This window comes from Rhagoletis pomonella, unplaced genomic scaffold (assembly GCF_013731165.1).
Source record: "Rhagoletis pomonella isolate Grant_MI unplaced genomic scaffold, Rhpom_1.0 Rhpom_scaffold_00003, whole genome shotgun sequence".
Taxonomy (NCBI): Eukaryota; Metazoa; Arthropoda; class Insecta; order Diptera; family Tephritidae; genus Rhagoletis; species Rhagoletis pomonella.
Window position 1 is genome coordinate 22812629 of NW_023458557.1, and position 11498 is coordinate 22824126.

An 11498-nucleotide genomic window follows, 5' to 3' on the forward strand; every position below is an offset into this window, starting at 1 on the left:
TATTTTACGAAGAATTGTAGAATTTTCCCCTGATGACAAGGGGAGTGCCATAAAGTTCTCAATAAATGAGGCGACAATATGGCGTGGGCGATCGAAACGTTCGCTTACTCTGTTCCACGCCGTTTCGTAAGACGCCTCAGTTACCGGAATGTGTTTGATAATTTGCGCAGCGTCATCCCTTAGCAATGATTTGAGATGATGACACTTTTGGGTATGTTTCGATGCAATTGCACTGGTGAATAAGTCCTTGAATGGCGGCCAGTCTTTGTACAGGCCGGTGAAAGGTGGGATGGTAATTTTAGGCAAATCGTTTTTTGCATGTTGTGCTGGAATCGAAGTTGTAGAAAATTTATGAAAAAATGTAGACTGTTGTTCAGCTAGTCGAGATATGGTGTCATCCAAGCTGGGTTGTTGAGTTGGAATCGTAAAGGAATCCTGAAGCGAGCGAAGCAGGTTACGTGCAGTCAAAACCTTTCCATCGTAAACTCCATAGTCTTCGTCTGGATTAGAATATTCGGGACTTTCACGGAATTGATACATGGCGTTTGTGGCTGCAACGAATTCATCCCACGCCTCCTTTAAGCGATCAATTCGTTTTAGAGAACTTGAACCCACAACCAACTTTTTTTTAACACTGCGAAAATTCATAATTTGACTTCGATGGTACTTTGCGAACCCCCGTAGCATATTTTTTAGGCGTTTAAAGCTCACGAGATACAACGATACGACACTTACCGACACCGTTGTGAATACCCCATATATTAAGAAAAATTAGTAGCACATGGTGTAACTTTTAGCTCAACAAATATCAGTTAAAAATCACATTTTTAACTTATTTATGTATGTGAATTTTACTCATTTCTTAGCTAAAACCACTAGGCATAAGAATTTGTATGAAAGAAAAACAAGATTTTTTCAGATAATTCTTAAGTTTACTTATACATGAAAAACTTTGGAACTCCGCTCCCTTCTTGCTCACTCTTTATATAGTATCAATAGACTGTGTGTCCCCTTACTCCTTTCCGTCAGCCATTACGCAATCATGGGCGATCAAAGCACTCGTGGTGTTACATGAAATATAACCTTTGAAATTTTACTAACTAAATTTTGTGATTCATGATGAGTGAAAACGGTTTTTGTGTGTGTGTAGATCAAATTCTTGTCAAAAAACTTGTTGGATTATTCAAGGCGGTTCAGGTATAATACCTTGTAAATTCTATAATGACACTTGTCATTTATTTAACCTATATATGTATATAGAATAATAGCCATTTTGGCTGTTTGGACTTAACTCAAAAATTACGGAGTCGAGTTACTTATAAAAGCAGTATTTATGAACCGATTTTGTTAATGCGAATTCGAAACGTTCCCGCTCCCGAACTACTTACGTACCAGGACTAACAAATAACCAGGCGCTCAGGAAAACAATAAATAATGAAGACATTATATATGTTCACAGACCGCACAACTCAATAAGCAAACTGTTCACAAAAAACAAAGGGCAAAATTCCGAAAGAACAACATAATGTGGTGAATCAAATATAACGGGTTGGAATGCGATACAGAAAGCTGTAACAAATGCTATGTAGGCACAACAAAAAGATCATTAGTTACTAGAATTAACGAACATTGAGCGGATGAGAGAAACCAAAAGATAACAACAGCACTTGCGCAACACTTGACGAAGCACAAACACTTAGCTGACTTCGGGAATACCGGAATTTTGGACATCGAAAGAGGGGTAAAAAGGAGAATGACACTAGAAAGCCTACGTGTACAACAAAAACTAGATAATGCGATTAACTTTATAGAGGACGTGGTCAACACAAACAATGTTTATGCAGCTGTAATTAATATTAAATATAAATAAGAGCATAGGATTAGAATTTTATAATATTGTGCAAAAATACTTAAATGATGCTAACGTTTATCGTGTGAAAATGTTTGTTAACAATATTTACATATGTGAATGTGAGTTTAAAGTCAGAATTAATGGAAAATATTTGTCGTTGTTGAGGACATGGACGAATGAGGCGTTTTTCTATTTATATATTTTTCCCACATATGTATGTATATATAAGTATATCCGGGTACAATAAGCTAACGCTAAACATATCCAATCCCTTGAATTTGTCGTGAATTTTATACCAATATATACATTGTAGTTACTAAATACTAAACATATCCAGACTTTCAATTTTCCCTAAAATTACATGTATACAAATGTACATATTTTATTATAAACGCTCGTACATACATAACACAAATATTAAAAAAGTTTTAAAACGCGAAGTGCTCGGCACTCGCAATCGAACCGTCAGCCCGTTTCTCACCCTTAATTTATATATATACACAAAATTTTACAGTTCAATAAATACCCGAACTGTTACTTATATTACTAAAGAAGGTTAATCTTTTATTTAAACGGAAGTAAACATAGCCCGATTAGGTTGCCAAGAGCGCAACATATGGTCCTCAGCGAGCCATTCGATTTGAATTGGCAGCACTTACGCGCTTAAACTTGCTTAACATAGCGAGAGGGACATTTTTTCGTAAAAGTGAAATCGAGCGGTTGATTGCGAGCGGTGCGCGAAAAAAACATACCAACGCAAAGTGAAAAAATTTAAACAAAATCTGATTCTAAAATAAATAACTAGGAAGACCATTTGATCAGCGCAGTTTATATAATGCATACTTGGTAAAAACTTTTTGGACTCTTTCGATCTTGTTTACATAGGACTGATAGAACGGGTTCCATACCAACGAGCAATAATCTAGGCGGCTTCGAATTAAAGAGACGTAGAGTGCCTTCAATGTCAAAGGATCAGAAAAATCTGCAGTATTGCGACGTAGAAAACGTTAGTCCTGAGTCGAAAATTACGCCCAAGTCCTTAATTTCTTCCTTGCGAGTATGCATAAGATTATTCAAATAATAATCATAGGCTATAGGATTAAGCTTTTTCTTATAAGAAAAAAAAGTTTAGCGGATTTTTGCAAAAAGCGGTAAACTGAATTGCTCTATTTTTTCATTTACCGTTGAGCAAAAATCTTCTCATTTCAGATATTTACCGTTCACCCTGTCGGTACATAAGCTCACATAATCACATAAACACATATACATATGTATCCGATAAACTACGTGCATATATATATATTAGGGATGCAAATTTTTCGTCTTTTTCTGATCCCGGGATTTTCGGGATGGCCTTGTCACAATCCCGGAATCCCGGGATTTAGATATTCATTACTTTTCAACAACTTGAATCGAAAAAATTGCTTCTATATTGTTTGAGAAGCTCTCCTACCATGAAATAAATAATAAATAAATGGGTTTGAAACCTACTTTTTTATTTAAAGTGGCGTTTTTATTTTTTTTCTCTGACCGCACGATTTATTTTGAAGGACTTTGTAATTTCAGATATGATTAATTCCAAAAATTGTTAAAAAAATCAATGCAATGTAGAATAAAAATATATATAAAATAACAAATGCAATAGGAAATTTCTTTAGAATTTAAAAATTTTTATTTTTTTTGGATTCACAAGGACGAATAGGTGATTTTTAAGCTGACAAAGTTAGAAGAACGAAATTCGAGGATGTTATCGAGTTTATATTAGCCCTTAACATATAATTTTTTCAAAACCAAATATTGCGAAATTTCAAGGATAAACTTTTAAAATGACATTTCCAATATTTACCAGCCCTTCTGCACCAGAAACTTGAATCTGTTTAAATTCTACAGGATTTCCTCATTAATTTTATACCCATACTTCTTCTCTAAGCACATTTCTATGAACTTTTTAATCATTTTTGAATTACTGACGTCAGAGTGTAAAACTAAAAAAGCAATTTTACTATATTTGGCCCAGGGGTTCGCGAATATATTGATATTTGTGTTTAAAATTCACAAAGTCTCCACAAATGACATACTTAATATAACTAGCAAGTTCAAAAATAAAATTGGGGGAACAAAACTCTTATCCGAAGGAGTTATTAAATACTCCATAATTTACACTGGATACTTTTACGCTCAAATAGTTAATGAAAGCCTAGAGAAAGGTGTATTTCCAAATGTCTGGAAAACTTCCATTGTTGTGCCAATAGAGAAAATAAAAAATACTATTAGGGCAGAGGAGATTAGGCCTATAAATACGTTACCGTGTGACGAGAAGATACTTGAAACGGTGGTAAAAACCAACTTGTCCAGTGTTTAAAAGAAAACAAAATTATTATCCCATAGCAATCTAGTTTCCGTAAAAGACATTCCTGTGAAAGCGCTTTAAATTTGGTTATTGCTAATTGGAAAACTTGAGTAGAAATAAACACATTGTAGCTGTTTTCCTAGATTTGAAACGTGCTTTTGAGACAATCCGAAAACCGTTACTAAATAAGTTGCTTAATATGGGTATCGCTGGTACGGAACTAAGATGGTTTGAGGACTTTATTACGAATCAGAGTCAAAGAACATTAATTGGATCATCAGAATCAAATAAAAGAGGTGCATCAGTTGGGCTGCCGCAAGGGTCTGTACTAGCTCCCATTTTGTTTAATATTTATATTAATGACATTACTGATTGCATAAAATACTGTGATATGAAATTATTCGCCGATGATACGTTACGTTATGTGGAGATAATGACCTAAATAAAGTATACGATTGGCTATGCATGAACAGACTTAAATTAAACGTTAATAAAACCAAATTTATGGTTATATCAAGGAGTAATCTTGAGGACAGTGGGCTGCAGAATTTGTATATAAAGAACGAAGCAATTGAAAAAGTTAGAACATTTTAATACTTAGGAATAAAAATCGATGATAAACTGAATTTTGAACATTGATTTTACGGTGGGAAAGATAGCCAAAAAATTATACTTTATGCAACGAACCTGCAGTTATTTAGGTAGAAGATTCAAGACTATGGTTTATAGATCTATTATCGAACCTCATTTCCAACCTCATTTGTCCAACAATATTTTTTATAATGAGAGATAGTCAAATTTACAAATTACAAAAACTACAAAACCGAGCGATGAGATTCATCCTTACGAAGCGCTATGACACACCTATCAGAGATATGTTGGCCACTCTAAATTGGTTCAGCATTAAACAACAGCTGTTTTACTATACAATGAAGTTTATTAAAAATATTATTGATGGAAACTTGCCTGATTATTTGAATAGTAACATAAAGTATGTCAATAATGTACACTCCAAGAATACTCGAAGCAAAAATGATTTCAATCTACCTGCCTATAAAACTGAAGCTGATAAATGCAACTTGTATTACAAAGGGTTAAAATATTATAATGAATTGGCAAAGGATATTAAATGTAGCAATATAAATGAGTTTAAACAAAAATTGTACCATTATTGCAGGACGCTTGCAATTTACGTACAACGTATACTGTTGCACCACGCCAACATAAGTATTCTGTTCCCATAAGCATCTGAAAAGTAGCCGCAGCTCATCCCAAAGCGCATCACTAGATCGAATCAGTACATTGCCGTTTGGATGCTTGTTGCGCACTTTATCTACATGCATAATCGGTCGTTACACCGCAGCCGAATCGTATAATCATTGCTTTGACATGATTTGGAAGTCAGCAACATTGTCAGTCGCTAATATTGGGCGATTCATATACGTAGCTTTTACTTTGTATTTTAGTTTAGACTATAAGCCATACATAGATTTTAAGGAATATGTATAAGCTAAGCTTAATAAAGCTGTAAGAAATAAATAAATAAATAAAAATTTACTATCGCGCGCTGTTATATGTACAATGAGCTAGACATTTATAAAAAAATATTTATTATTAAATAAAAAAGAAATATAGCCAATACTGGTCGAGAATAGGAGTTTCTATTATTGCCATCAGTGCAAATTACAAATCCCGAAAATCCCGGGATTTTTGTAACGTTGAAATGGGTTTTTATTAAAATATAATTGGCGGGGAGAACACGTCTTGCCGGCTTGATGATCGCAAAAATTGTATTTTGTTTCATGTTATGTTGTAATTCATGTGTGTGTTATGTCTAAGTACCATTCATGTGTATATGTGTGTGTGTAGGTGTATTATGTGTACGTGGGTGGAACGGTCCGTGGTGAGTAGGCGATTAGGCAGGGTTGCTGCTGTTCAACGGAGCCATTCACGGTCGAAAAAGGGGGAACGGCCGAACTCATTTAGCCATCCCGGCCCCCCTAGGCGAGTCTTCAGCCTAGTAGTTGCTGGAGTTGCTGCAGGGTCTCCACTACGTTGCTGAGTCCGGTTGCACGACGGGGACGTTGCGTAGGCTGGTTCCAAGTGCGATGTTGTATTGGTGGTCGCCGCGATCGTGCTGTACTGCTGTCGTGCGGCCTTCGCCGCCTATGGTTGCGTGACACTGGCGTCTCGATCATCGGACGTCCGGACATGCGGTGCAACAGCGTGTGATGCGGTCGCATAGTTGGCACCTGATGGGGGAGTCGCATTTCCTCGTTGCGTGGGATAGCGCCAAGCAATTGAGGCAGTGCCCATGCGCTTGCGCAACCTCCTAAATATGGAGCATAGGCGCAGCTTGTGTGGGCGCCTACATAGCGGGCATCGTACGCCATGCATCTCTGCTGGGCTCCTTTGTGGAAGCTCAGTGCCGTCGGAGCAGCGGCGGGACGAGGCGTGACGTTGCGCTTTGTGTACGAAGATCAACTACGCGGACATGACCGTCGGAGCCATGATATATTTCCTCTATGCGGCCGAGCCGACATTCCGTATGAGGAAGACATTCGTCGTGAACTAGGACACAGTCTCCAATCTTTGGCGCTTCTTGACTATTTTTCCATCGGTATCTTTTATGGAGGTCTTTTAGATATTCCTCCTTCCATCGACGGCTAAATTCGTGATGGAGAAGTTTAACTCTTTCCCATCGATTTGTGAGGGATAGGGATTGCGCGTCTGGCTCGGGTATGGCCAGAAGTGGGGCTACTCTGAGAAAATGCCCAGGGGTGAGGGCTTCGAAATCGGAGGGATCTTGCGAGAGGGTATTGAGAGGCCGTGAGTTGAAAACGGCTTTAATTCGAGCTAATAGAGTGGTGAACTCTTCATTAGTAAATTTATAATTACCAGCGACTTTCTTGAAATGCGCTTTAAAGCTTTTTACGGCGGATTCCCAGAGTCCCCCCATGTGTGGAGCGCTAGGGGGAATAAATTGCCAATTAATTCCTTGGGGTGCATATTTCTTAATGATTTCAGGCGAGACTTCCTTAATAAATTGGATAAATTGGTTTTCAGTGGCCCTTTTGGCTCCGACGAATATTTAGCCATTGTCGCTCATTATTTTTGAGGGAAATCCACGCCTTCCGACAAATCGGGCAAATGCCGCGAGAAAAGCTGAAGTTGTCAGATCTGAACATAACTCAAGGTGTACCGGTTTTGTCGAAAAACATACAAAAACGGCCACATAGCCCTTCGTAAAGGTGGAAGACCTTAACATAGAGGCCTTTATCTGGAAAGGCCCCGCAAAGTCAACACCCGTGATGGTAAAGGGCAAAGAGAAATTGCAGCGTTCAGGTGGTAGAGCTGCTATGATCTGCGTGCGCATTTTCTGCTTATGTAGAGTGCAGACTTTCCACAGGAAATACATTTCTTTATCTGAGGCTTTAGTCGTGGGATATAAAGCTCTTGTCGGATCATTTGCTGCATAAGCCGATGTTCAGCGTGTAGCATCAATAAGTGCAAATAATTTATGTACAAAATGGCAAATGGCGATTTTTCGGGTATTATTATTGGGTACCGCTCGTTATAACTCAAACTGGAGTTTGCCAGACGTCCATTGGCGCGTAGCAGTCCCTTCGGGTCTAGGAAGGGATTAAGAACTAAGAGTGGGCTTTTTTTTATCTATTGGCTTTGATACCATCAAAAGTGCTATTTCCCGGTCATAATAGCGGGTCTGAGTAGACATAATCAGAGCGATTTTAGCCCGTTGTAGGTCTTGGTGTGCTAGTGCATGATGCGGGGGGTTAGGCGCTCCTTTCCCTTGGTTTTTGAGGCGATTTATGAACTGAAACATATAATCTATTACTCTGAGGCATCAGGGGAACGACGAAAATCGTTTAAGGATGTCGTATCATCCAATACGGCATGACAGTTTTCAAGTTTTCGACTTTCGGGGGGTATTATGTTGCGTATGGGGATTGTGGCCAGAATTCTTGTGATTCTGTTAGCCAGCTGGGGCCGTTCCACCAGAGTAAGGTGGTGGCGAGGTGCAGGGGTTTGCAACCTCTTGTGCCAAGATCGGCGGGGTTATCAGCACTGGCTACATGTCGCAAAGTTGCTGGCCCAACTAAGTCTATTATTTGGCCTGTGCGGTTTGACACATATGTCTTCCACGTATGGGGTGGTTTTTCTAACCAAGCAAAGACTATTTCAGAGTCAGTCCATAGGTAAAATTTGCGATTGTTCAGGCTTAAGTGGGTTTGAACAGTGGAGGCTAGTTTTGCAAGGAGGAGCGCCCCGCATAGCTCAAGCCGTGGTAGGCTTACGGTCTTTAGCGGAGCCACTTTGCCTTTCGCGACTAGCAAGTGGCTTGTTGTTTTGCCATCATGTTGGGTGCGCACGTATATAGTAGCGAAGTATGCCTTTTCAGAGGCGTCACAGAAGCCGTGCAGTTCGGCTTGATGTACGGGAGAGTATGAGGGATTTGTATTTCCGAAATAGTGTTCAGATTGTTGGCAAATTGAATGAATGAGTATCTTTACTTGGATCATAATTGGTGCAAGCCATCCTGCGGGGTTAAAAAGTTTTGCCACAGACGACAGGATCTGCCTTTTGGTTTTTGCGGATATTGTAGATATTGACTCAAGAGTGTATGAGAATTGATCTGATATCGCATTCCATCATATTCCCAGAGTTTTGGTGGTACTTTATTTTTCAAAGATGAGGAAGTTTGTGTCTAATAAGTGGTCTTTATTTATATTCTTTAATATTTCGGGGTGGTTGGCCGTTATCTTTTTCAAGGGGAACCCTCCGCAGTTGAGGGCTTAGATCACTTGAGATAGTGATTCACATGTTGGGGTAAGCTGTGGCTTCCCGACAGGATATCGTCCACATAAGTTTGTGTTTTTAACACCGGGGTTGCTAGAGGCAGTTTTTCTTTTATATCGTTCGCCAATTCGTGAAGTGTTCGAATGGCAAGAAAGGGGGCGCAATTTACGCCAAATGTCACCGTTTTTAATTTGTAGTCGCGTATTGGACTACTAGGTGAATTGCGAAATATAATGCGCTGAAAATCTTGACGTTTTTATGTACAAGGATTTGTCAGCACATTTTTTCGACATCCCCATTGAAAACGTATTTAAACATGCGCCAGTTTAGTATTAGGAGCATTAAAACGGGTTGTAGTGTGGGTCCCGTATATAATACATCATTTAATGAATTGCCTGCGCTTGTGCATTTCGAGGCATTGAATACAACTCTTACTTTTGTTGTAAGTTTTTCTGGCTTTATTACTGCATGGTGTGAGAGGTAAAATGATGTATATTTACCTTTTGTTATTTTTTCATATGACTCGACTATTTCCATATGATTTAATTGGAGGTATTCCTCGAGTACATTGTTATACGAGGTTTTTAGCTCGCCTTTTTTAAGCAGGTTTTTTTCCATACTTAAAAATTGCTGAAGTGCTGAGGTTCGGGAGTGACCTAAGGCGAGTGTGTCGGAAAATTGTGGCTTGAATGGTAGCCGTACGACGTACAGTGTTTCGACTATATGGAGGCAGGTAGAAAAAAGTCATGGTGACAGTTGGTAAAAAAAACCGGTCCGACTTAGAGAGGGAATAGTAAAAGTCATAAGTACCAAATTTTACATTATTTACTCACCCCCCCCTTCTTCACGAACGATACATTTCCAAAAAATACGGGAATGGGCGCGATACCGACTAATCAGTTTAGTTGCATTTGGCGCTAAACCCATTACAGAAAGAGTTTCTTTTTCAATTGTAATTAATTATCTAAATGTCGTGGAATATTCAGATGAAGGTATTTATCATTTATTTGGTATTTTCCTATTTTCTTACCAAAAAATTTACTTTGAAATGTAGATGCTAAAGATTATTAGTAAAAAAAGTGTGAGTACCGGTCCGTCAGGTCTTGAAATTAGACTAATATTTTAGATAATTTTATGTAGTTTTTGAATATATATATATTGCGAGCGACTTTGCAAATATATGTAATTTTGGATTTTCAACTTCTTTTTGCATAATTTAGCGAGAAGAATTTTTCGAACAATGAAAAAATCCCACCAGATATTGGGAAAAAAGCGAGTATTGACACCTAAGTTATTTTATTGTATAACCTTTGTTTTCTGAGAGTGGAAAGCAGGAAACAAAAATCACCCAAAATTCCATTACATTTAATGACTGCGCCCACATTTTTTGTGAGTTTTGAACGTTATAGTAATCCAATCTTCCCCATATTTTATATTTAGGTTTTTCTAATAAAATAAAGACTACAAACTAAATTTCATCAAAATCGGATGAGATTTAATTTTTCCGCCCACAAGAGTAGAGGGCGTGGCAATTATTACATCTTTACAAAATTGCATAATTCTCTATTTCTAAGTAAAACTAGATCACATGTCAGGTTTCAGTGAAATCGGTGCAGGTGCACTATTATTTCCATCTGCCTCCATATAGTCGAAACACTGTGCGACGTAGCGGCCGTTTTTTGATCTTGTAGTTGTGGCTTTATAATAGTCTTCACAATACTTATCTTCTGGGGTAATGACTTGCATGGGGGGGGAGTTCTTCTAACTCCCAAAATCTTCTTAGTTGAGAATTGAGGTATTCGTTTGAAATATCTTCAACTTGAGTTTTGAATACCGATATTTTTTCTTTTACTTGGCCGCTCAATATCCATCCAAAGATGGTATTTTGGGCTAACAGGGTATTTGAAATTTTTTCAATGCCTTCTAGCATTATTTGGGGGACTAGGTCGCTGCCTAATAGGATATCAACTTGCGCGGGGGTGTGGCAGTTGGGATCCGCTAATTTTAGGTGGGCAAATTTTTGGCGATCTTTGCCATTTACTTTATAGCTTGGAAGCATATTTGCAAGTTGCGGCAGAACTATGGCGTGTGCCTCTATTCTTACATCCGCATTGGGGAAATCAGGGTTAATGAGCAGATTTTATTAGAGTTTTGTATTACTCTTCCACCCACTCCCGAAATTTCAAAGTTTGAGTTTGTGGTTGGGAGTTTTAGCCGGTTTTGTACTTTTGATGAGATAAACGATCTTTGTGAGCCTTGATCGATTACAGCTCTAAGCTTGAATAATTCTCCTCGATGTTCAATCGAGACAATCGCGGTTGGCAGTAAAATTTTGCTTTCATTTTCGGAATGAAGCGCTTGTATATTTGCTGTTTTCGAATAGCATGGTTTCTCGGTTTCGTTTTCGAGATTTTCGGGGTGTTCGGGTCTAGCTGTTGCAACTAGCCCTGTGGCTCTTTGCGAGTTAGAGCTATTTAG

The 11498-nt window shown here is 38.3% G+C and overlaps 1 protein-coding gene across 1 annotated transcript; it reads right to left on the minus strand.

Annotated features, from left to right (window-relative positions):
- Positions 1-7898: 7898 nt before the first annotated feature.
- On the minus strand, positions 7899-9252 carry LOC118736514. Its single transcript, XM_036466586.1, has one exon. The coding sequence runs from the start codon at positions 8741-8743 to the stop codon at positions 8153-8155; it is 591 nt and encodes a 196-aa protein (XP_036322479.1). The 5' UTR covers positions 8744-9252; the 3' UTR covers positions 7899-8152.
- Positions 9253-11498: the final 2246 nt, after the last annotated feature.

Bases quoted from the DNA above. Each gene is read 5' to 3' on its own strand.
- LOC118736514 (XM_036466586.1), bottom strand. From the start codon at position 8,743: ATGATCCAAGTAAAGATACTCATTCATTCAATTTGCCAACAATCTGAA.